The 26,329-nt window shown below is 45.4% G+C and overlaps 1 protein-coding gene across 4 annotated transcripts in view; it reads right to left on the reverse strand.

Annotated features, from left to right (window-relative positions):
• RFX4 (regulatory factor X4) overlaps positions 1–26,329 on the reverse strand; it is a 163,819-nt gene that overhangs the window by 20,631 nt on the left and 116,859 nt on the right. For 3 of the 4 annotated variants that reach the window (XM_019446672.2, XM_019446674.2, XM_019446675.2), the window contains 6 exons: positions 24,894–24,952; positions 20,855–20,999; positions 16,555–16,649; positions 16,008–16,125; positions 4,450–4,569; positions 3,947–4,108 (listed from right to left, as the gene is read on the reverse strand). In XM_019446672.2, coding sequence (XP_019302217.1) covers positions 3,947–4,108; positions 4,450–4,569; positions 16,008–16,125; positions 16,555–16,649; positions 20,855–20,999; positions 24,894–24,952 — 699 coding nt within the window. The remainder of the gene's footprint in view (positions 1–3,946; positions 4,109–4,449; positions 4,570–16,007; positions 16,126–16,554; positions 16,650–20,854; positions 21,000–24,893; positions 24,953–26,329) is intronic. The other variant, XM_019446673.2, reaches the window with a different exon arrangement.

Genomic DNA, 26,329 nt, shown 5'->3' on the forward strand with positions numbered 1-26,329 from the left:
TTGTTCAGATGACCGGCTGTTCTTACTGGCCTGTTCTTACTGCCCTGGTTTCTTCCTGAGGCAGGAGACTGGGGGTTGCTGCCCCATATTCCGGCCTTGGATGGACCCCTGAGCAGCTGAGCAGCTGAGCAGCTGGAGAGCTGTGGACAGTGCTCAAGTTCTCTTCCCTTTTCATTTTCAGGGACTAAGGCTGTTCTTTTCTCCGTGGCTCTTCTTCTCAAGCCTCCTAAGCAGGAACTACAGTGACCCAGTACAGAGAGAAAAGGGGAGGGACGAGGGAGGGGGTGTTCTTCCCCCTCAAAGTGGACACAAAACATGATTCAGGTGCATCCATGTAAACAAATGTGACGCCAAAATCTAAATTTCCACAAAAGAGGAGGCCTTTTTCCAGCTGCGTACCCAAAGTGAAATCAAAGCTCCGTCTAGGGCCAGTTACTGACAACCCTACTTTTAAATACTCTGAAGAATCCAGTCTCCTTAACAGTCCCTGACAAAGGACCACTGCGTCTGTCGGCAAGTTTCTGCCCCTGGCAAAGTACAGAAGAGGAAAGGCCTTATAGGCTCTTAAGTACCTGCTCATTTCCTCTCTGAGTAGTGCTAGTTCTGGAGAGAAAAGAAACTTGAGGGAAGGAATTAACCAAAGATTCTTAGCATACGTACTTTATGTTCTCTGAAAATGACATGCTGTCTCCTGCCTCCAGGCCTTTGTACCGCTTACTTCCTCTGCCAGACTACCTTCTCTCGCATTATTCAGCCTTCCCAGACCCTACAGGTACCAACCATGGCCTCCTTTTGTGCTCCTCTACCCTCTTCTCCCAACTTAGCCCAACTTTGCACTCATCACATTGTTTGTGACTGCCAGCTTGCCCATCAGAACCCTAACCTCTAAATCATAAACTGCCAGGGGATGGGAACCTGAAGTGTTTGGTACACAGAAGTCACTCGAGAAATATTTATTGGATAAATGGATAGATAAATGGATGGACATGTGAGTGAATGAATGGATAAAAGACAACATCCTAAATAGGGTAATCTCACCCTGTTTATTTGGTCTTCAAAAATATCCAATTTCAGTCCCCAGTCTATTCTGAAAATTATTCTAAGTAGAACTAGGATATAAGTAGGACCATGCTGTGAGCGTCTGGAGGAAGACTTTTTTTTTTTTTTTTTTTTGAAAAACAGAGCGCACGCGGGAGAGGGGCAGAGGGAGAGAGAATCTGAAGCAGGCTCCACACGCTCACTGTGGAGCTGGACACAGGGCTCGATCCCACAACCCTGGGATCATGACCTGAGCTAAAATCAAGAGTCAGGTGCTCAACTGCCTGAGCCACCCACTCAGGCGCCCCTGGAGGAAGATTCTAACCTAGAGGGTGAGGGCAATGAAGATGAGTAGGATTTCATCAGGTGGAGGTGGAAGGAGGAGACCCCAGAGGTGGAGCAGTGTGAGATACGATCTGGAGAATGAGAGTCCCCTCGGTCTTGGGAAATGAGCCTAGTGGGCAGCAAGAAAGCGGACAGACCAGATTGGAGGTGGGTAACCAGTTTGAGAGTCGCTGGATGTCCGAGACGTGGGGAAGGCCTGAACAGATAGCAGTGGTGCCATGGGAAGGAATGGGCCCATCAAGATTTGGATTAGAACGACTGGCTTGGGAGGCATGGTAGAGAACGCTGTCTCCCCAAATCTATTCGCCCCCTTCCCTATCTGGGGACGTGCTACCCTACACCTCCCAGCCTCTCTGTGCAGTTACATGAGGCCATGGACTAAGCCCTCACTGGTGAAATGGAACTGGAAGTGACATGTGCTACTTCAGGGCAGGACCTTTGAGGGACTGGGCTTTCCTCTCTATACCCACCTTCTACTTCTGTCAGCTGGTTGCAGACTTGGCAAAGCCCAGGGCAGTGGTCCTGAAGCTAGTGTGCATCAGAATCAATGGGAGGCTTGTTGAGCAAATCTCTGGGCCTTGCCGCTAGAGTTTCTGATTCAGTAGGTCTGTGATGGGACCTGATGATGAGCATTCCTAACAGGTTCCCAGGGGGTGCAGATACCGCTGGTCCATGGACCACACTTTGAGAACCACTGCCCTGGAGTATGGTGCAACCTAATATGGAAAGAGCAAGTGTTTCCAAATGGTTGCATTGAAGAGAGCCTCCTCTCAGACCTAAGCACCCTGCCAGGGCTGTCTGCAAGCACAGAATAGATTTCTCTTGTGTCAACTCCATACGTTTTGGATCTATTGTTAACAGTAGCTTAGCCTATTCTTTTTTTTTTTTTTTAACGTTTATTTATTTTTGAGACAGAGAGAGACAGAGCATGAACGGGGGAGGGGCAGAGAGAGAGGGAGACACAGAACCGGAAGCAGGCTCCAGGCTCTGAGCCATCAGCCCAGAGCCCGACGCAGGGCTTGAACTCACGGACCGCAAGATCGTGACCTGAGCTGAAGTCGGATGCTTAACCGACTGAGCCACCCAGGCGCCCCTAGCCTATTCTAACTAATACAGGAGCCGAGGGAGAGGAAAGATGAAGTTGACTCCCACATTTGGAGTTGGGTAATTGGGAGAATAGTTTAAGCAGGTTTGGAAAAAAGGTAATGAATTAATGATCACTGTCTCATGAGCCCTCTGCTCCACAAACACTGGTCTGTTCAGCTGGCCCAACCCCACCAAGGCCCATATAGGAAAAGGTTGTTTCTGCCTTTGGTTCCTCTCCTATGCATTCTTCCTCATCTTTTAAGGCTGCCTTTGAGTCTCCCCTCTCCTGCAGGCTTCTTTCCTGCCTGCCAGAGTTCAGGTGGGAAGGAAGGAGATTGCTTCCCCTCTGATCCCCTATAGCATTCAGTGGTAGCCCTCATCTTAATCAATGGGACCCCTTCCATCTGATAGCACCTCACTATGAGCAAAGCACTTGGCCTTTCTTATGTCATCTCATGCCCACAGCAACCATGTGAGTTGCTCTAGAGGTGTGCGCGCACACACATACACGCACACTGTCATCACAGATTAGCTAACGCTTACTGAATATTCTGTATACACTTCACCATTTTCACAAGTCTTATGAGTAAGGACATTTGTTGAATGGCTGAGTGACTGTGGTGCCCAGAACAAGGAACTGACGCTTTCTCACCCTTTACTTTTCCTTCACAACCTTGAGGCGTTATTGTGAGATAATTACGTGAAGTGATAATGGACATCGGCAACTAGCTATTATTATCCTTGTATTACCTCTTCTTTTTCATTTCTAAACCATACCTTGGCATTCAAGATCCGCCAGGATGTGACTGCAATTTGTGGTGTCTAGCCTCATAAGACCCTTCATGGACCTCCTACATTTTAATTTTAGCCCAAGTTTCACGTGGCCTGAGAAGGCCCCACATGTCCCTACCCCTATGCATCTGTTCATACTGTCCTCTTCCCAGAAGTCCCTTCTGCTCCACCTTCCTCAGTTAAAATGAAGTTCCAGCTCAGACCCATTCCTTTGTGAGGTCTTCTTGGTGCCTCCAACCAGAGGGAGTCTCCCCTTGCTTGGAGACCCCACAGCATTAGTCTTACCTTGCTTATCACCCCCACCTCGATATGATCGCCATGTGTTAGCAAATGGCTTCCCGGATGCCCCACTTTCCAGAGATGCCTCTCAATCTCTGGTTCACAGAGAGTTCCTTTTCTCATTTTCAAGAAAGAATGGCTGTGTATCAATTTATGTCTTATATCATTTTAATCATTTCAGTGTCTTAGCTGGGGGGGAAGGTGGAGATTTTATCATGTACTTAATTGGCCAACTTGAAAACAGAAGCATGTGGAGTATATACATGTGAGTAATGAATAACTGCAAGGCATCTGTAAATCCAGGCAAATACTACGGTCTTGGCATTGATTGGGTTAGAATGCTTTTCCAGAAAGCTCTTGCTGTAAGTCAACTCCCCACTCAAAGCCTTTAGGGGCCTTTCATTACCTGTAGTGCTGAGGCCAGTGTACTCAGGGGATGGATTGCTGACGGGGGAGGACGGAGGTGGCACTTCGACGGACGTGGCGGATTTGGCTGGCGAAAACGATGGCACTGGTGAAGGGGTTGGCGGGGCAGCCTCTGTCAAGATAATTTCTTCTCGGACTTCTGCTATGGGTAGAGAAAGGGTAGATTCTCAGAGCCAAAGGTCAAGGCAAGTTGTCTTCAAAGGACTTTAAAAATTGAAATATTCTTTCTGATCTGTGGGTCATGTCACCCCTCTGCTTAAAGCCCTTTGATGGTTTCGAATCACCATCAAGGCATGCACGCAGTTCCCATACACAGCCATGCCCACTCCAAAGAAGAAAAGGACATCACTGCTTTCACACCACTTGGCCTGCCCACTACAACTAAATTCTTCGGAATAAAGAGCTAAAGAAACACAGAGCATAGAAGCAAGGATGCAAATCAAACTGCCAAGTAGGGCAACTCCCAGTGAAAAGCTGGCTTACCAGTGCTTCCTTCTCCCTTCATGGCTCGCATGAGCTCATTGGCCCGCTCCTGACAGTGCAGGGATTCTAATAGGTAGAGCACGTAGTCGTCAAACATCAAGTGAATTAAGTGAAAAGACCCTGGTGGGAGAAGATCCAAACAGAAAGGTAAGTCATGGCAGCGCACGTACGCCCCTCCACCTGGTTAACAGCCCGTGTTGTTGGGCTTGTACTCTAATGCTCTGTTCAAGACTCTCACTCCCTACTCCATTATCATCTCCACATGGTCAAAAGTTGCTCTTCTTTGCTGTGTCCTCAGCCTAGCCTAGTGCTCGACATAAGGTAAATGGCACTAACACTTTGTAGCAAGTGCGTCTTTTTCCTTGCTCAAACTGGCTCATCAAAAATGGTGCCCATTGAGCCATCTGTCCAAATGTTTCTGAGCCCTCACATACCCACTGGCCTCGTCCTCATTTGAGCACCACTTACTGTGTTCAGTGTGTGTTGACATGGTGTCTTTCATTTTTATCTCTTCTACAAGTATGTCCTACTTCCCTGATTGGACTTTAAGGATGTCCATGGCAGAGATTTTGCCCTCTAGTTCACTATACCAATGTTACCTGACAGGATTCCAGAAGCAGAATTGAAAATTGAAACCTGTAACAGCTGAATTATTTCCTTAAATGTTTCTGAGACCTTTGTTGAACACACGGTTCTCAGAAAAGGTATTAGATTGGAGCGCCTGGGTGGCTCAGTCAGTTAAGCGTCTGACTCTGGCTCAGGTCACGATCTCACGGTCCGTGAGTTCGAGCCCCGCGTCAGGCCCTGTGCTGACAGCTTAGAGCCTGGAGCCTGCTTCGGATTCTGTCTCCCTCTCTCTCTGCCCCTCCCCCGCTCACGCCCTGTCTCTCTCACTCTCAAAAATGAATGTTAGAAAAGGTATTAGATTGGAAATATGGTATTCTCAAATAAGACTCTTCATTCTTAATTTAGAGTAGACTGTTTCATAAAAAGGGATGTGGTCATCTTAAGACATTTTTCCAATGTGCCAGTCTCTGTGTTCAAAGTCTTATATTCTCTAACTTAATCTCTTACCACTCTGTAAGATACGTACTTTCATTCTTACTATAATACATTATTTCAAAACCATCTTTTCTGGCATGTCATGCTGCCACCATGGACAGTGGAATGATCCACATATGGAAGGGGCTCAGTTAATGTCTGCTGTAATCAAGCCTCAGGAATGCCAGGGTCAGAGGGGCCAAACCTTCATCTCTGGTCTCACGTTTCCAACTCCCAAGGTAACATCTCCATGTGGATATTCTACTTCCCATGAAATGTCGAATACTTCTCACCCACCTATCCTACAAGCTGACCTCCTCTTCCCATTTCCCTCCAGTCTGCTTTTTTAGAGGACCTCTGAGACTCTCTGGTATTACTTATACTGTGATTCCATCATCACCACCACCACTATTATCATTATCCTCGTCATCATCGTCATTATCTGCTGAATGCTTACTGTGTGCCAAAACTCTGCTAAGCAATTAACACAGGTCTCCTCCTTACTGCAAACAGTGGGGTAGGTGGTACTGTCCTCCCTTATTGAGCAGGAAAGGAGTGTCTCCATTAGGAGTATGTAGGGATTTTCCTCAGTTTGATCTGGCTCCAAAATCTGCTCCCATTCCCTTACAGATCATCCAGTCCAGTCTGCTCACAGCCCAGATGGGGGAAAAAGGCGTTGGTCCTAGCAGGGCCCTTTGAGTTGGGAGCTATGCCTTTTCAAGTCTCAGTTAGAAGGTGATGGGGCTACAGCTCCAGTTGCACAACTGGTTAGTGTGTAATACTTGTAAGAAGTAAGGTGATAGGGGTCTTCTGGGAGTGATGGGACAGCACTTTCTTGGTGGAATTTACTACCAATTTTCTTTTTAATTCTATCTTCTTGGTGGAACTTATCAATTTTCCTTTCAATTGTACCTGACTTAGACACACACACACACACACACACACACACACTCACACACAAACACACACACACACACACCACTTTCTATCCACTTCCCCCAAATGGGTCCTGTGAACCACTGAGGAGGTAGCATTGTGGGCATCTGTGTGGGCACTGGATCACTCTGCCTAGGTTGAGATCCAGCTCTGCCACTGCATCACTAAGACCCTGGATGAGTTACCCTTAGTAAATGTTACAAAATCCGCCATTTCTTGAGCCCTTGCTCTGTGGCAAATTCATTATCTGTGTAGATCTGTGTAAATGTGCAGACTTATTATAACACTTAACCCTCATCACAACTGTAAGAGATAAGGGATACTCTCCTTTTGCAAAGGAGGACATTGAGACTTACAGAGGGAAAGTAAGTGTCCAATGTCACATAATTATTAACTGGAGGAACTGGGACTTGAACCCAAGACTGTCTGATTCTGGAGTTCTTTGATCATTGTACAACACAGCTCTCTAAAAGGGGGGCGGTAAAACCCCTTGTTTTGGTTACAGAAGTACTAACCATAATGAGGAAAAGGACACACTAGATGTTTAATGAATGGTAACTGCTTGTTATTATTATCTGTAAAGTCCCTTTTGCTACTAATGTCCTAAGATCTCATAGGATATCATATCATAATATGATTGCTTTGTCCATATAGTCAAAGAATTCAGAAGAGAACATCAAATACTTCAAAGGAAAGGGTCTCCAAAAATGAAGAAATATTTGCTCCAATGTTGCTATAGGTCAATAAGGATAGAAAGATAGAAACATGCTGTGAAACAATGAATTAAAATGGAAAACCCTAGATAATGAAAATGGCATTAGTTGTATCACAGGCAAGCACCTTGGAAATCATCCATACACCCTCCTTTTTTATAGACAAGGAAACAAAGATCTGATACGGTGAAGAAATTTGCCTAAAACCACACTGTTAGAAACACCAGATTGGGGCTTGGAGGCCAGTAATGTTCGGGCTACAGGCTCTCTTCCTTAATGGCTCCGATCAGTTACCCAACTGGTCTGATAATTTTCAATCACTTTTGAACACAGAGTTTGTAGAGTTACTGCTATGTGCCTACTACTGTGCTAAGTGCTCCAAGTACAAAAGAAACCTGAAGCTCAGTTCCTGACTCCACAAAAGCTACAGGGTCCTTTGCAGCAGAAGTCAATCATTAAGACAACTGGGAAACAAACAGTTCAGTACTGGTGGGGGGGAGGAGGGGGAAGGGAGGAGGACGGAGACAGGGTGGGGGGTGTCATGGCCACTGGAGTAGTGCCAGGAGAAGAGGAGGGCAAAGAAAAAAGGGGATACAGAAAGACACAGAGAGGGTGGGGTGGGGGGAGAGGGGAGAAAGAGAGAAATATCGAAGACAGGCAAGAGGCAGTTGCAGCTAACATCCCCTGCTTTATTTCTCTCCCTAGCACTTATCACCATTACATATACTATATAACCTATTTATCTTTATCATGTGCCTCCCTACACCAGACCGTAAGCTCCATCAATGCAGATGTTTGGGTGTTTTCACCCAGTGTCTACAACAGTGCCAGGCACAGAGTAGAGGCTCAGTGACTGTCGGTTAGATCAACCAGTCAAATGCCCAAGCACTGTTTACCATATGCACTGCACTAAGTCCCCTTTCCAACACTGTGAGGAGGTATTACTATCGTCTTCAACTAATACATGGGGAAATGAAGGCTCAGAGGGTTTGAACAACTTGCCTAAAGTCACAGAGTTAACATGAGAGCCTGTCATGGGAAAAGGTATTAGGATACAGACAAAGGAGACTTTTGTTGTTGTGGCTACAGGTTAATATAGTTGATCACATTGCATAGAACCAAAGCATTTCTCTTTCCTTATGAAAAATTTCAAACATACAAAAAAGTACACAGAATTTTTAAATGAACATCAGTGTATTCAAGTCCTAGCTTTACAATATCTTAATATTTTTACTATATTTGAATCAGATTTGGGTGGTTTTTTTTGTTTGTTTTTTTAAGTAGGCTCCAAACCCAGGGCAGAGCCCAATGCTGGGCTTGAACTCATGCCTCTGAGCTCAAGATCTGAACTGAGGTCAAGAGTCAGATACTTAACTGACAGAGCCACTCAGATGCCCCAGATTTGTTTTTTAATTGAAGATAAAGATGAAGCCTCTGTGTTCTCTTCCTTAATTGTATTTCTCTGCTTTCTTGTGTTCAACCCCTGAGGTAATCACTGACTTGAATCTGGTATTTATTTGTTCACATGCATTTTTCCACTCTTACTATATGTATTTATGTATCCATAAATAACATATGGTATTGTTTTCTGTTTTCAAACTTGATATAAATGGTATGATGCTTTACAGAGCATTCTACAACTTGCTTTGGGCAATCTATCCACATGGATGCATATAGCCTAATTTGATGGCCACTGTTTGAATATGCCACAATTTATTCATCCATTCTCCTGTTGATGGAATTTTGGTTGTTTATCATTTCCCACTATTGGAAAATGGCCCTAATGAATATTTTCTGTACCTGTTTCTTGGGTCTGCTGGGTCCAAGAATTGCCTGCATATTCACTCTTATGAGACAGTGTCAGATAGCTCACCAAAATATTTTACATTCCTACTGGTAGTATATGAAATATAGTATTTGCCAGTCTGAAGGGTGTGAAATGTTATCTTATTGTGTTTATAGTTTGTATTACTCTAATGACTAGAAAGGTGTACATCTTTTCATAGGATTATCGTCCATTTGAATTTCCCCTTCTGTGAATTACCTCTTCATATTCTTTGCTCATTTTTCTAGTGGGATATCTGAATAATATTGGGGTATGTGAATTTCTTTGTGGGTATTTAAATAATTTATTTAGAGGGGTTTATTATATATTCTGGATAGTAACCCTTTGTTATATGCACTGCAAAATATGTTCTCCTTTTCTGTGACTTTTACCTTTTAACTTTGTTAATGGTGTGCTTATTAATCACAAGTGAAATCCAGATGTGGTTCATTTTTGCAATCTTTTCTTTATAACTGGTCCTTTTTTGTACCTTTTTAAAGAAATAAATTACTATGTCAAGGTCATAAAAATATCATTCCTTATTTTCGTCCAAAAGGTTTAAGGTCTTCCCCTCTCCCCCACTTAGATGTTTCTTTTCAGATGCTATAGAGGAGGGGTCTAATATTTATGTACCCCAAAGTGCTTGTCCAGAAGAAATTTGCCTAATCCACTGACTTTTAATGCCATTTCTGTCATATATACAATCCTCTTGTTTAACAGACAAGAGGAAAAGCATCTGATGAGGCGAAGGCAAGTTTCGTGTCCATCTGTCTTGGGCACCTCTGTTCTGTTTCATTGCTCTACTGGTCTAACTATGTTACAAGCCCACGCTGTCTTACTCCATAACAAACCTGAATATCAGGTAAGTGAGTCCCTATGTCTCGTTCTTCTTTCCCTTCAAAATGTCTTTACGACTCTTGGCCTTTTGAATTTTTACATCAGATTGTCAAAGGGAAAAAGGGACTGGATTGGAATTCTGTTGAATTTATGTATTAATTAGTAAGATCTCCTTGATGTTGACTCTTTGCAAACACGAACATGGTATATTTCAATAATAGTTTAAAAAATTCTCCTTGAAGATCTTCAGGCAATTTTTGTCAGAATTATTTTATAGGTATCCTTTAGTTTCTGTTGCTATTCTGAATGGTATATGCCTGCGTATACTTAATATATATTAGTATATACTTAACACATACTTTATATACACACACAATTATATTTTCTAATATAATTCTGGGTAGTGGTGGGTTCTGGGTAGTGCTAAGAATGCCAGTAATTTAAAAAAAAAAACTGAATTGAGTAATCCAGTTGAATTCTTATTTGTTCTATTAGTTTGTAGATTGTCTTTTGTCAACCATCATGACATCTGTAACTAAAGGCAATTTTGTGTTTTCTTTTCCAATTCTTACATTTCATTCCCTTTAGTTATTATATTGGCTAGGACTTCCAGTCAATATTTATTAGAAACAGTGTTAAAGGCATTCTGGTCTTCATGATTTGAGTAAGAAAATTTCTAAAGTTGGAGCACTTGGGTGGCTCAGTTGGTTAAGCGTCCAACTTCGGCTCAGGTCATGATCTCATGGTTTGTGAGTTAAAGCCCTGTGTCAGGCTCTCTGCAGTCAGCAAGGAGCCTGCTTTGGATCTTCTGTCCCCTTCCTGCTTTGCTCCTCCCCCCCCCCTCACTCTCTCCCTCCCTCTCTTCTCAAAAGTAAACAAACATTAAAAAAGAAAACTTCTAAAGTTTTACCAGTTAGTGTCATGTTCACTGCAGATTTTTGGTTGCCCTTTAACATTTAAAAAAAATTCCCCTGTATTCCCAGTTTGCTAAGAGTTTTGTTTTTTGTTTTTTTTTAATAATACTTGGGGAGCTGAATTATATCAAATACTTTTTTCCCTCTATATCTATAGAGAAGATCATATGATTTTTCTCTTTTCATCTGTTAATACTGTATGTTAGTTTCTTTTCTGACTTTGAATCATACTTGAGTTCTTGTCATAAACCTTATTAATCATGATTTAAAAATGTTTGCTGCTGGATTTGATCTGCTAGTATTTTACTTAGAATGTTTCATCTATATTTATGTGTGGTTGGGTAGGAATTGTTTTTCCCCTACCATTCTTCCAAAGTTTTGAAATTGAGGTTGTATTAGCTTCATAATTGAGATGAGATTAGCTTCATGAGTTGTATAGGTTTCCTTTTGTTTTTATTGCCTGAAACATCAATTTTCATAATCATTTTCATTAACTAAGGATTTTATGTTTCTTATAAGTTTAGTAAAAGTTGCCTGTAAAAACACTTATGTCACATGTTTTTTTGAAGGAAGAGGCTTTTTCATCTACTGTGATGATTATTTGATCTTATTTCTAGCAATCTAATTTTATGTTTTTGTTTACCGTCTTTTATCTATGCTTCTTTTATCTTGCCATCTCTTTTCATAATTTTCCACTTTCCTTGGCAAATTTTAATTACTTAGTGATGATTCTTAATTTATTAACATATATCCCATACATCTTTAAAATCCAAACTACTTTTTTTTCAGCGAAGTCTAAAGTTATTTAATATTCCGAGACAAAAACCTTTATGCTTTAACTGGTCTTTGGAGATTCTCTTCTCACCATCTCATGTTACATTGTAGCCTAAAACTTGCTTTGACAATTTGTAAACACACAAAAATTATTTTTTAAATTATAATCAGTAATTAAATGTGCTTACAAATTTAAGAATTTGTCTCATCTTAAAATAAGGCCTCCAAATTGTTTGACCTTCCTTCCCTGGAGAAGGGGGGTTGTCTATGTGACCTGCTTCCATCTTGGTAGGTTTGTGACTCCTTTGACCAACACTGTGGGGGGGGGGAAGGGACACTTTAACTTTGGGGACTGGGTCATAAAAGGCGATGTGGTTCCCCCCGGAACAGTGAGCCGCGATGTGAGAAGTTTTAACTGTTCAGGGGCCACCATGTGGTGTGGACACTGAGCCACATGAAGTAGCCATCAAAGGCATCCTGATCGCAGTCCTATCTTGAAGTCATCCAAACCCAAGCACAGACATGTATGTGAGGGAAGAAGCCTCCAGATGATTCTAGCCTCTAGCTGTTGATGCCCTACTGTCTTTGAGTGTTCCCATCTGAGGTGCAGAGTAGAGATGAGGTCAGAGGTCACAAAGCAGAGACAAGCCATCCTTGCTGTGCTGTGTCCAAATTCCTGACCCACCAGAATCCGTAAGCATAACAAAAGGACTGTTTTAAGCCACTATGCTTCGGGGTAATTTGTCACACAACAACAATAACTAAAACATGGTTGTTTCTGTTGCCCAGACCTTAGCTATGGCTTTATTTTTCTTCTTGCTGAAATGCATCCTTTCAGTGCTTTTTAAAGTGATGTTCTATGGGGCCAGATTTTCTCAGTCTTTGTAGAACTGACTAGGTCTTTACTTTGCCCTCACTCTCGAATAATGGTTGACAGTTCTTTATTCTCAACAGTTGAAAGATATTATTTCTGGAGTCCCTTCTTACTCATGATAGACTAGTTATTGTTCTGTTCTCTCATAGCTTCAAAAAATATTTTAAATCTTATCAATATGGATTTTTAAAAGTCCACCAGGGAGGATTAAACAAATTTGTCCAGACTTCTGGTGCAATGCGTCTGAGCCCAGGGCGTTTGTGTGAGTTGTGGTAACTGAAGAAGCGTGGGTTTTGTGGCCAGGCAGATCTGATTTTGAAGCAGAGCTCTGGCCCCTTGCTCCCTTGCCATACTGATCTCGGGCGAGAAAATTCTCCAAGCTTCCTTTCCACCTCTTATTATCTGCCTTGCAGAGTTAATGGGAGAAGCCGACAGCGGCATGTGCCTCCTAGATGTCTGTTTCAACGAGCGTCATTATCCTGCCTTTGCTCTACGCTCTACCTCAGGCCTCACAGGTTGTTGCAAGAATTAAATGAAAACATGCCCAATATTATGTCTGGTGCATACTAGGCCGTCGATAAATGTTACCTTGTTTTTATGAGTACTATTCAACAGAAGAAAGTTAGATGAGGTGGTGGCTTAGCAGAAAGAACAGGAGCTCTAGCATGGAAAAGCTTCAGGGCGGGGCGGTGCCCAGCAGAGTCTGTGGTGCGTGCGTGGGCAAGTCCCGTGTCCTCTCTGGTCTGCTTCCCCCGAATACAGGAAAAGTAATTCCTGCCTCCTAGTGCTTGGTGGGGGCCTGGCTGACATGTGCAACGTTTGGCAGGTTCTGGGTAAGAAAGCTGGGCCCGGCCCTCTAAGCCTAGAGAAGCAGCCTGGAAGGCTCGGTCGTGGCCACCTGGCGTGAGAGCCAATCTCTGACAGGGCTGCTCCTGTATGACCTCCCCAAGCAGGGGAGCTGTGACGCTAAGCCAGCAGACAAGTGCACAAGCAGGTGAACACTTGGGCAGTCTGCAGTCCCGCCCCCTTGGCTGGCAAACACAGGGCCGCTTTTCAAACCGTTTGATGCCCCAGTCCTTCCAGGAACTACTGTTCTTCCAGATGTTCCTAACAGTGAAATCAGAGGCATTTGGTGAAAACCCAGAGTGAGACGGTAAAGGCACCTGCACTGGCTTGGGGTCCAGGTGTCCTATGAACTGAAATCACAGCAGCAAATGGAAAACACGGGGCATGTGTGTGTTTTAAAAGTAGAAACCCTATTTTCCTCAGCTCCATTAGGATTCAAAGTTCATTGCCTGCCGGTCTACCTTTGCGGTCTAATTTTGCTAGAAACTGCTGCTTACAGCAAAGAAAGAACGTCTGGCTACTTTGGTTCACAGCATAGGCTCTTTCAGCGAGAAGGAATTAGGAAGAAAAGAGTGAAAAGGAATTAAGGAGAAGAAAGGAGTCAACTACCTTTGAAAGAGGCCGTTCTGGGAAGAGGTGGTAGAGACCCGCCGGGGTCATGGTGACAATCCCCACCGTCACGTAGTGGTCAGCCCGCGCCATTCACGGCGGCAAGGATCGTGTGGGAGTTATAAGATAGATGGAGCTGGCCCCTGTGGTTGGGGGAGGGGGCCCGTGAACAGAGGGCTCTTTTTCCTAATTAGCTGTTTTTATACAGGGAACACATGACCCAAACACAACCACCAACTGTGTCTTTGACATATACAGGCAGAAAGGGGGAGCTGGGCTTTTGTCTGCCGCAAATTCTTTCAACTTGTCCGTCACCCAAGCTGCAAAACCCAACAATGAGTCGGATGAGCAGGACCGTTGCAGACAGTTTGCTAAATGGACTTGGAAACAGGTATTATTTCAACCCACTTAGGCTTGGAAAATACTGTAAAAGTGAAATGGGGTTACTATCTCTGTCTTTTCTTTCCTAAGAGATTTGTGACCATTTCTGCCATTTGTCTGAGTTTCCGGTGTGTCCCCAAATAGCGGATGGTTCAAAAAGAAATAAACACACTTCAAGTTTTTCTTAGTGATAAATGCAACCCTTTCGTAGAACCCTAACTGTTCTACTGCCCCAACTTCCTTTGTCACATTAACTTAATATGAACCAATGAATTTCAAAGAATACTGCCAAGTGAATTACTTTCCCTGTTGAATGAAGGGTACTCAGTAATATACATAATCAGTTTAAGACCCAGCAAACTGAAGAATAAGGGACAAAGCGAAAAGGGATGCTGGCTTTGTGGATGCGTGTTATGTATGTATATCGACAGGTGCGATCCTGTTGATTCTTTGATTTTGAAGCAATGAAAAAAATCTCAAATATTTTTCAAACATTCGCCTAACTGAAAGCAGTTACGCACAAGTGATTTTCCCAGAACCAGAGGTAACATGTGCTAACACTAAGTAGGCCGAGCTGGAAGTCATCAAAACGCCATGCTTGAGGGCACTGCCCAGGTAGCAGCCACCAGAGCACTTCCATCCGCGGCTCAGAGAGGACGACCCCCATCTGTAGCCATGGCGCAGGCCAGCGCAGAGAACTTCCCAGTGCGGAGATTAAAGAAATCTACAACAAAACACTTCTCCAACTGGGGAAACACAGTCTTTCATGGACAGAGCTGTTTAGAAAAAATAGTGCCGCCTTTGTTTCACTACATACTCGCTCCGTTGTATAGCACAACTGGAAAATGGTGACAAGACCATAAAAAGCTGGATGGAAAAGTGTCAAATTAAACCCAGAGTGAAACCCAGAGCTGATTGGCTTAATTGGAGATAATGAGAAATGAAACCACATCTCTGCTTGCAAAGTAAAATAGTGAGCAAGACGCAATTACCCAGAAAACGTACCAACAGCCCTTTGCCGAAATGCCTAGAAATGTGAGGCCAAAGCACTTTGAGATTTCACATGTCTGGATGATGCCTTAAAGTTTCCCTTCACTTTGCTAATGATGACCTGGACCCAATGCATCATCCATTCTTTCCAGTGACAAGTAGAAAACCACGTCCCACAATGCAGCATAGCAATCACCCCAAGTTGGTGTTAGGTTCCTGCCTGCAGACCATGATAAGCGCCCCTGGGCAGAGATTTCCAGGCCAGTTTACAATGGAAGCAGCAGGTGTGTATTGGGTAGGGAGGTGAGGAGGACTCAAGGGAAAAAGAACGTAAAAGTCCTCTTCTAGGGATCTGACTGGCGCACACTGTTAAAGAAGCTTTAGCCACTCTCCCCACTGCTGGAGTGTCAATCGAGCCATGTGCAAATGTTCAAACTCAGAGGCTTCTTCTGCTTCCCAGTCTTGGGAAGTGCACACAGTGGAATTCTGCAAAATAGTCCCCGGTAGCAGGATTCACTGGGGACACCCGGCAACGGGGGTGCACAGCAGTGCTATCTACTCCTCTTTAAGCTCAGATAGTACTCTCCGTGTGAGAAACTGCATTTTCCAATTTGCATGCTTTTTAGCACGCAATGCCATCTTTCTCCCCGGAAGTCCTGATGATGATGTGTCCTTCCAGAACACACACATTTCAGGGTGATGTCCTTGTGGGCCCAGGGACAGGAAGTGAGATCACGGCTGGGTCTGGAGAGGTGGACTTCACGCATGAAACCCAGAGAAACAGGGTTTGGATATGAGGAGGGCTGGGGCGGCCTTACCAAAGCTGGGGGCACTATGCAAGGTCATGTCCCGGATCACCCTTGTGCCGAAACAGGACCACATCAGGAGGAACTGCTGGGCCACTTTCTTCAGGGACCCTTGTCTCTTGGCAGCCACCTACAAGAAAGTGAACGGCTTAAACAGGGGTCAACTCAACCTTTCCTTTATTACTGTCTGTCTGAAAGATGATAGGAAGGCTTATGGATCTCCAAGTTCAATGCTATGGAACCAATGGCTTTTTGACTTTCTGTTTCTACCAGCAAAAATTCACTTTAGAAAATGAAAGCTGATGTCGGGACCCAGTTTACACCGCAGACGAAAGAGAGACGCTGACCTGGCTGAATCAGGGGAAGGAGACTCATGGTCCTGCCTCCTGCAACCCCCGCCTCCGGAGGGGGCCCAGGCCTCTGCTCAGAACCCCAGGGCTCCGTAGCTGCTGAGGAACGCTCAGACAGCTCAGTGCGGGGCTCTGCATCTCCCAAGTGCCACGAAGGTGAGTGTTGGGGGGCAGTACCGGGGCTGCTCCTCCCGCTCCAGCTTACCAACCTTCACAACACACCGGTCCACCATGGTGTCTAGCCACTCGATGTAGGACTCGATGGGAGACTGCTCCTCCAGGAGGTGGTCAAACTCCTGGTACACTGTCAAACAAAGGAGAGCCCCCACACGTCACTGCAGCTGTGTCTACACAGAGCCACAGCTTAAAAGATCAAAGGAGTAAAACTGAATAAAAACAAAACTCCAGCCTCAACGGAGCACTCAGACTTCAGAAAGCATGCCCCTACTTACCTTTCCAGGCTCATCTTCGCAGCCTGTGAACACCGGAAAGCCCGGCTACCACAGATAGCTTGCATTCCCCCCAACAAACCCTGCTTTTCTCAGGCAGTTCCCTTCGCTTGGACCGTCTGGTTCCTCAGGGCCCAGCCCAGCCGAAATGGCCCTTCTTGTGACATCCTTTTTCCCCTCCCCGGGCCCCTCGCCAGCAGAACTGATCGCTCATCCTCTGTGCTTCCACAGCATTTTATTATCCGTATTCCACCTTTACTGCATCACTGATGCTGTGTTACGGTTGTGAGGGCGGGGGTGTCTCCCATGCCAGCTCTCTGTCCGACCTCTTTCCTAGCTGAGGCCGTCCCTAGCCTCACACAGCCGTTATCCAGGACGTGCTTCCTTGCACGAACGGGCACAGACATTGCAGCTCCCTTGCTCTCTGCCTCATGGTAGGGCTTCTGAACCACAGCTACGTTGGGCAAATAGCTCTAACCAGCCTCTCGGAGCTTGGCATGTAGCAGATGCTTACTCATTGTTCACAGCATAAAGGAGACAATCTCCACGCCCTTAGTTTCTGCACTAGTAACAGGAGGACCATTGCACCACTGATAACCTGTCTTCAGCTGCATGTCAGGTAACTGAGTCTGGAAGGGCTGTGTGATTGGTGAAGTCAGCAGAAAACAGAAACACTGCTGTGGTTTGGACCATCTCTTCTGATTGCCGTTTCTGTGGTTTGGGTTTTTTTTTGTTTGTTTGTTTGTTTTTTGTTTGTTTGTTTTTACATGTGGAGCTCAGTAAACCAAACCATGCATTCAGACCCACATGTTTCTACAGTTTTAAATTTGCCTGGGCAGTTTCCGTCGTCCCATTCTGTGGGCCTGGCCAATGCATTCCATTTTCCTGAGCTGAGGACTGCCACGGAGGTCAGCTGCCGGGGCCAGGAGATCCAGACAGTTTAGAACGAGAAGGGGCTGAATGAGAAGTCCGCTGAATTGGTATCTGCGTCCTCTTATGGACGAGGAAGCTATGTCCCAATGAGATTAAGTGACCCCTCCAAGGCAAAGGGTAAGTGAGGGCCAGAGCAGGGACTGGAGCCCATGCCTCTGACTTCCCTGATGTTCCCGTTCTCCTGATAGCACTGTCACCTCGCAGGTGGTGAGGCAAATGCTTGCGGCTGACATTTACAGGGTTCTTGCTGTGTGCCAGGCACTTCCCTAATGACACGGACACTCTCACCCCACCTACAGCAACCTCGAGAATGTGATACAGCAGTTGCTCAAATGTTTGTTGAGTGAACGGATGAACAACCCGAGAAGGCAGGTATGATTTCTACTTCCCATTTTACAGAGGAGGAAGTGGAGGCACTCGGAGGTAACTTTCTGCAGGTCTCACAGCTAGCGAATAGGAGAGGCAGGTTTCAAACACAGCCTGACTCGACGCTTGCCTCCTAACCCTGCCACTATACCGGCTCCACGCTGTGTGCCAGGCACCCACACGGTGTGCATGCTGCCCCATTTAATCCCCCCACATTGTCCCCGTGTCAGAGACTTGGAAGCCAGGGTCACAGTACACTGGAGCCAGGGTTTGAATCAAGGTCTGCTGGGCACCCCGACTGTCTGCTCTTACCACAGTTATTCTCATCAGTCTGCCCAAGTCCTGATGTGCACTTGTGAATTAAGGGGAGCCTTCCCAGGCAGGGCCTGATTCACAGAGGTGATGGAAACCCCCCTAAAGCAGGAATGTGTAGGTTTGACAACTAGCTGTAAGGAAAGGTTGATGCACACACACCGTTGGTGCAGCACACAGCTGTGTTCAGGAACTTACTTCTCAGTTGTCTGGTGGGAGCTGCAGGATGACGCTTGTGTGCCAGGCCACCTGCCTTGAGGGCTGGTGCCCTTGCTCAATCCCCCCTGTTCCAGGCACTGCATCATATGGCATGTCCTCTTTGGAAACGTTCAACCATTCGTAAATTACTTGTTTGATTTCTGATTGGCCATTAGCTCTAAGCTCTACATGGGAAGGGCAGTATCCATATTATTCACCGCTTTTTGTCCAGCTTCTAACACAGTGCCTGGCCCAGGACAGGCATTCGGCAAGAACCAGCTAGGTGGACTGAACCTCGTCACCCCCTTCCATTAGAAGAAGAGTATGCTCATGGGTCTAAAAGGTACCGTTCGATCCCGGGCCTAAGAGAACTTGAAGAGAAAACTCCCCAAAGTTCCTTCTTGGAGACACTGCAGTAACATCCGAGGGGCTCCAGCAAAGGCTCAGAGCCTGGTCCCCAAAGCAAGTGATGGTGACTTTCCCCTATGCATTTCCCCTTTGTTTTCCTCCACAAAAGGTGCTGAGTGGGGAAGACAGCGGGGTCTCATGCTGTTGGGAGTCGTATCATTCTGGGTTTCTGCTCATCTGTTTGGTCCTGCATAGACATTACTGGCACCTGTCCATGGCTGGCCTGGGACAAGACCCTGGGGACACAACGATCAGGGGTACGGCTAGTGCTGTTAGGGGGCAGACACCAGTGCTTTCCATTGGCCTTGTAGCGGGCAATAGGGACAAACAGAACAGGAGGCATGATCGCAAGAACTTGGAAAGACCCTGCAGCTTCTGGGACTTGCCCATATCTCATCATTTTGTCTCCTCTGCTCTTCCCAGTGGGCAACACCAGTACGTGGTGGTGACACGCAGGTTTGAGCGCAGCCCTGTCGCCTGGGGTGAGGCTGACCACTCTCTGGGACTGAGTCTGGTCCTCTGTAAAACGGGGGTGGTGGGTATCTTCCCCATGGGCTGATGTAGAGAATTAATGAGACCCCGAGTGTGGTAGGTCTGACACAGACTAGGCAGTCCGTGAGCTCAGTCATTATTTTCGGGAGCATCTCTAAAGCTCTTACCAGGGGAAAGCAGGCTGGGGGCTGCTGTGGAAGATGGGACAGTGTCCATGGAGCTCTGGGGAAGAAGCCCTAGGGAAGGTCCAAGGGGTTCAGGTTTCAGCCGTTCCAGGTGCTTTTGAAAAGGGCTCAGTGGGAAAGAGGCCCCTAAGAGGAACTTCCTTGTTTATAAACGCCACATGCTTAGGCTGGCTGAAGAAGTTTCCCTCAAGAGGACATACAGAAGGCATATACTGGAAATCTGAGGGGCCTGGGGCTCTTGGGAGAACAGACCCCTCTTCTCAGGACACAGCCACTGTGCAGCTTCCTGAATAATGTACTGTTAGGATCTGGGGCCTCACCCCACTCGGAAGGTAAGAGCACCCCAGCTGTCACATCCCCCCCACCTCCAGCCATACTCAGCACCCACCTTCCTGAGAGCTGGTGGGAGGAGTGTGGACTCACCGTTCCATACTCCTCTCCTCCAGAGGCATGAGAAAGGAAGGCTGAGCACTGAGGAAGTTGCCAGTAGACCCCCATCTGGGGCGGCCGGGTGCAGGATGCCCTGGGCAGCAGGCTGTGGGGGCGTTTGAGGAACAGCAGAGATGTGCTGACAGCGGTCATGGTCTCTGGCCTCCTCAAGTCCTCCACTACTAAGAACAACCAACCTGACCTTATCCAGAGAACACGAGGAGCAGTATTCCTCCAGTCTTGGTCCACAGGGACGTGAACATATATGCACAGAGGTAAACCACCATCCATTCCTTCTCCAACATTTACTGTGATTGAAAGGTTCACCTGCCAATAGGTGAGCTGACTGACCCTCTGCTGAAAAACAGGCAGCCCGTCTGCCTCCAGGCTGACATACACTCAGACAGACAACAAGCTTTTGTTCTCATTTTTGTATGCCACCTATGGAACTATTTCTGGCACCGAAGGGTCACATCCGGAGCCTTTTGCGTAACACTGTGTGCTGCCCAACTGGACCAGGCCCCCTTTTCCCCAGCAATGTTGACACATGTCCTTTTAAATCAATTAGCCCTCCCATCTGGGCTGACCCATTTAACAGGAACAATAAGAGGGAAGGGATCCTAGGGGGAAGGACAGGGTGGGACTCTCACTTAAATATTTACCAAGATACATTTTCTTTCTTTCTTTCTTTTAAAAACAAAACCAGAAAAGACACAATCCTTGGTGGAACATCTTACACTGGATGATGAGTTTCCGGTGCTCGTCGCGGGAGTCTTCCATGGTGTAGAGGGTTTGCTTGGTGATGCTGTTGAGATCCACGTTCCTCCAGTCTTCCAGCATTTGGAATGTGATGTCTGCGCTGTGGATTACTGTCCGAGATGCCTATAATCCAATCCAATCAACTCATTAGCTCATGGGTTGTTAGGTTAAAACCCCTGCATGTTATTTTTTTTTAATGAATCTGAATATGGTATTTTGCAAACTACTCTGAAATTAACTAAGGAAAACTCAATTTCAGGAAATCAGCAGATAAGCCCATAACTCAGAAGACCCATACACTCTTTTCCCTTGTGGCTCTCTTTTCTTTTCTTTATAAAACATTACTCCAGGGTGGCCTAGGCTAGACCAAACCCTGCTGTTCCCAGTCCCTTTGGTCTTGACCCCTGGGGAACAATGGGATGAAGCCCAGAGATCTGTCAGCCTTCTGATGTAAGCCTGTGGGATGGGAGCTCTGTGCTTAATGATGTGTCTCCAGTGCCTGAGAAGCAACGGGCTCAGACCTGGGAATGGACCTGCTACCCGTGGGCCTATGGTAGCTTTAATCCCCCAAATTTTATAATGTGTGTTTTTCATATGAATGCATTCTGAAGCAGTTTATGGTCTGGCTTTCTATTTTTGCTTTTTGGTTTTTAGGTAACTATAGTGATGAACACAAGTATGAATAACTGAGAGAGAAGGAAAGGGAGACAACACCTTAAGACTCAGTTGCTTATTAGTATGTATGTGGTGTGTGTGTGTGTGTGCACGTGCATGTGCATGCATGCACATGCTCCAGCACAGGCTTAACCTGTGGTTTCCTCAGCAAACCCACATGACTGGAAAACTTAAATTTGCAAGTTGGAACAATATTTGGAACCACCGAGTTGGAACAATACTGATAAAAGAAACATTTCCAGAATCATCTCCTTCACCTGCATATTTAAAAAAAATGTCTTTATAAAATGGAAAACAAAAGATTTCCAATACACGATTGACATTAGAAGTCTCTTAATGCTTGTGAATTTCCAGACAAAGGTAAATACTGACAACCCCTTTTACTCCCAAACTGTCCAAGGACAAGTAAACTCCTGCTTAAATCACTGCAGAACTCTTTGAAGGTCAGAAGCCTAAACTATATGAATATATGAGTTGGGTTAGTCTCTAATGATAATCAAAACAACTAAATGTAATGGTCTGGTATTCTGGACTAAAATATACTTAGTTCAAATCCTGGCCTTGCTGCTAACCAACTGACTGATTTGGGGCAGGCTAACAGATTCATCTCCGTTTCCTGATCTATAAAATGGAGATGTCCTAGTGTCTGCCTCTTAAGGAGGGGTGTCGTTTATCCTTAAGATAACGTTTGAGAGAGCATCAAATCCTAACCACTAGACCACCAGGGAACCTTCCCTGAGATAATGTTTGCAAAGGGCACAGTTTAGGGGGTAAGAACTCAATAAAGGAGCTGCTGTTATTTGGATCTGTTCTCTTTGTGGTGAGGCAGGGACACATCAGGGCCGTGGCACATGGCATCCCTGCCAGCTAGAGGTTTCTTCTCTCACCCTGCCATCACGTCACAACTGAAATGTCACACCCACGGACAGGCCTTCTCTAAGCACTCTATCTAAATTGGACTTACATGCTCCATTACTCTCTATTTCCACTTTGTTTCCTTCATAACACTTATCACTTTTAATTGGTTTTTGTTTAAATGTTTTTGTTTTTGTTTTTCTGCTGAGGGCAAGTATCACTAAACACAGTGTCTGGCATACAGTAGGCACTCAAAAGACTTTGTGGAATGAACCGTTGAGCTAGGAATGCCAAGTTGCTTGCTTAGTGTATCTGAAAGGGCCTGGGTATTTAGAGCCTGGGTTTAAGTGTTACTTGTATGTGTTTAGGAAAGCTCGCTGGCATGTTAGTTAAGATGTTCGATGGTGTTTCATTCCTATCACCAGCCCCAGTTCCTTTGGGCGATCCAGAAATGTGTCTGAGCGCTGTCCTGTGAAGACGGAAAGGTAGCATTTATACGAATTAAAATATGCACTGTCTGTGTGGGAAGTGGGGAGAGTGCACATGTGTGTGCAGATGGCTGTAGGTACAGATACGGATGTTTTTACCTATGCGTGCATTGAAGGGTCAAAGGCTTTCCTAAACTGTCTGAGCTGAGGAGGGAGGCACCAAAGCCATGCCTAGTTCTCTGATACATCCCAAGCCCAGCTCTTCCAAGCTAGGGAAAGAACCAGAAGGCACACACCCTTGGACATATGGCAGTGTTTTTCTATTTTGCCAATATTTGTTTTCTCTCCCAAATCCCACTAATCTGTCAGCCTCTGCCCCATCCTGAACAGTGCCCAGGTATGGCCTCTCTCCCAGGCAGCAGAAACACAGAAGCGTTTCCCTCTGGTTTTCAAACCACCCACTGTGCCTTTTACACCAGGGGCAGGGCAGGAAGAGTGAGTGCTTGTGGGTGTAGTTTTGTATTTTCAAGGTCCTGGCCGGGAGGCTTCCTTCAGGCCACTCTAAGCAGAAACCCCTTCCTTCAACCTTGACCTTGAATAACTGGCACCAACCCAGAACAAGCAGTATAAGGGAGAGGAGGCAAACCCAACACAGAGAGGGCAGGCAAGTGACAGTGTGAGTGAGGTGGGCCAGCCAAGTATGAGAGGAAGTGGGGCTGACAGGGAGCACAGTGCCTGCTGGGGAGCTCAGCCCATCCACTTGATCCCTGACCTCAGAAATGTGGTGCTAGGGCTGTTTTGCTATCATCTCCCGGTTTCAACTTTTAATAAGGAAGTAAAAACAAGTTTGGAACACATGCAAACCACCCACCTGAGGGCCCATCTGCAGCCACCAGTTTGCCCCTTCTGCTTTAAGATCATTGATATTTCTTTTTAAATTTAATGTTTGTTTATTTTTGAGAGAGAGAGACAGAGAGAGAGAGAGACAGCGCGAGAGAGACAGAGAGAGAGAGAGACAGCGCAAGCGAGCATGAGCAGGGGAGGGGCAGAGTGAGGTCGGGGGATGGGGGTGGGCAGAGGATCCCAAGCAGGCTCCATGATGACAGCAGAGAGCCTGGATGCGGGGCTTGAACCCATGGAATTGTGAGATCATGACCTGAACCCAGTCGGAAGCTTAACTGGCTGAGCCACCCAGGTGCCCCTGAGATCACTGATATTTTAATGAATGTTTACAGGCTGCCTTAATAGACTAAGATTCCCTTCCTTAAGGTACAAACTTAAGGTACAAATGCAAGGTTTTATACCATCAAGTTACAACTAAGGAGTTAAGAGTGGGCTCTTCCACATTTCATTGTACACATTTTTGTTATTTTTGAATTTTTTATAGTAAGCATATGTCACTTCTGTGCTAAAAAGAACAAAAATCTGGAAAAAATAAATAAAAGTGGGCAAATACTTAACATACTGTGTACAGGCTTTGAACTCTTCTGAATGACACATACGTAACAAACAAATCATGCTCTTTATCTGTTTGCATCATTTCTCTCTGTGGCTCACAACTGGGGGGATGCAGTGTCTGGAGACATTCCTGACTGTCACAACCAGGGTGGTACCTGGGGGTGGGTGGTGCTTTTGGCATCTGGGCACTCGGGTGCGGGTGGAGGCCAGGGATGCTACTAAATTATCTCCAGTGCACAAAACGACTCCCCACAGCAAAGAATTATCCAGTCTCAGATGTCAACGGTGGCTGAGAAATCCCGATTTACTGAAGGGAAACGCAAGCTTGGGCACCAGAGAATATGTCTGAAGGGTTAAGGGGCAACTGACATCAGAGATTATTCTGTGTATTAGTCTCAACTATTTAGTGATTGCCTAATGTTTTTATTCTTTATCAGTAGAAATTAAAGGTAACAGTAGGAGTGTATCAAGCACCTACTGTACTGTATTAAACTGTTAAACAGCCATACCCTGACAGATCCTCTCAGGAGTTGTTTTCATGATTTGTCTCCCATTTGCAATGACTTCGTGGTCATTAGAACACATGACACAGGACACATACCTGGCAGAGATGATTCAGTGATGTCTGCCGTCTCAGAATTTGGGAAAACCTTCTCGACACTGCAAGAGAAAAGCATTAGCTTAAAATATTGGCATGCTGTATGGTCCCACCATGGATTTTCCAGGGACAGGTTTCAAAAAGTAGCTTATTTCCCTAAATTTGTCTCACCGTCCAACCCCATTTTATGCACCCACTGGCAAAACCCTGCATTTGATTCTTTGTTCTCCCATGCGGACAACTATTCCCTAAAATGGCGATATTTGGGGTACATATTTCAAAGTCACCAGCCTGCCACACTGGCAGGTGTGAGAAATAGTGGTGTCAATCAACCGTGAGTAAAAGCAATTATTTACTTGTCTTTCATTTCGCTAATTGCAAGCTCCATCACTTCTCCCCATAAATAATTGCTGGAATCGAGAGGAAGCTTTGAAGAGGGCCCTGTAAAACTAGTATATCTAATAGGGAAACCTGATTGAGCCTCAGTGGTGTGTGGCACTAGGGGCCGCTTTTAGGATGAAATCCTGGGCTGCACCTTGAATGTGGCTTTGCATTCATAATCGGCCATTTTTATCAAATGATCTCCATGATCTATTTGCATGTTTTGATGATCCTGTTTACTATAGTGATATAGTATATATATATATATTATATACATATAGAGAGAGATAAAGAGAGAGAGAGTATATAGCTGATGGTTTCAAGTGGGGTGATCTTAAATCTGCAGATTTCAGGACAGCAGGGAAGCCACGTCCCAGTCCCAGGTCTTCATTCCTGCAGAGCTGTCTGGAATGGCGTGTGTTTCCCCTCCTTGCACATTGTCCAAGTGCACCCGAGGTTCCCTGGGCAGAGCGGGTTCCTGCAGGCACCCACAGGTGGAGGGCCCAACAGAACTCCAGGCTGCCAACTTTCAACAGGTTTGTTTGGTCAGCACAATTAAAACGGGTGCAGGGCATTCTTCTCATTAATTTCTGAACTGGTCAAGAAACAGAAATTTCCCTGGGATTATTCTAATTTGTACTCAGAGCCAGCTTGGTTTGAAAAATAGGGCGTGGGGTGGAGGAATGGAGTGGGGGGGGGGGGCTCAGGGCACAGATGAACTTCTAATTTTCCAGACCGATCAATCGTTAATCCTTCTCCTTAATTACTTTTTCTTTAACTTTGTGATGTGGAATTTAGTGCTCATGAAGAGAAAAGAACTGAGGGCTGCGAAATAAAGCAGGCTTTATCAATAGGTGATGGGCACTGCAGGCGGCCTCAAAGCATGTCTCAAAGGGCTCCCTTTGCCTGCAGAGAGAGGGTAATTTGATCGCCTTCATTTTCCTTGCTGGCACTTATTCCGGGCAAGAATGGCAAGCTGTATTCAAATGGTGCTTTAAGAAACATATCTTAAAACTTTGTTTTGCTTAAAATCATATCATCTTTGTTTAATAGCACAT

Source organism: Panthera pardus, unplaced genomic scaffold (assembly GCF_024362965.1).
Source record: "Panthera pardus isolate Hobbes unplaced genomic scaffold, ASM2436296v1 HiC_scaffold_6, whole genome shotgun sequence".
Taxonomy (NCBI): Eukaryota; Metazoa; Chordata; class Mammalia; order Carnivora; family Felidae; genus Panthera; species Panthera pardus.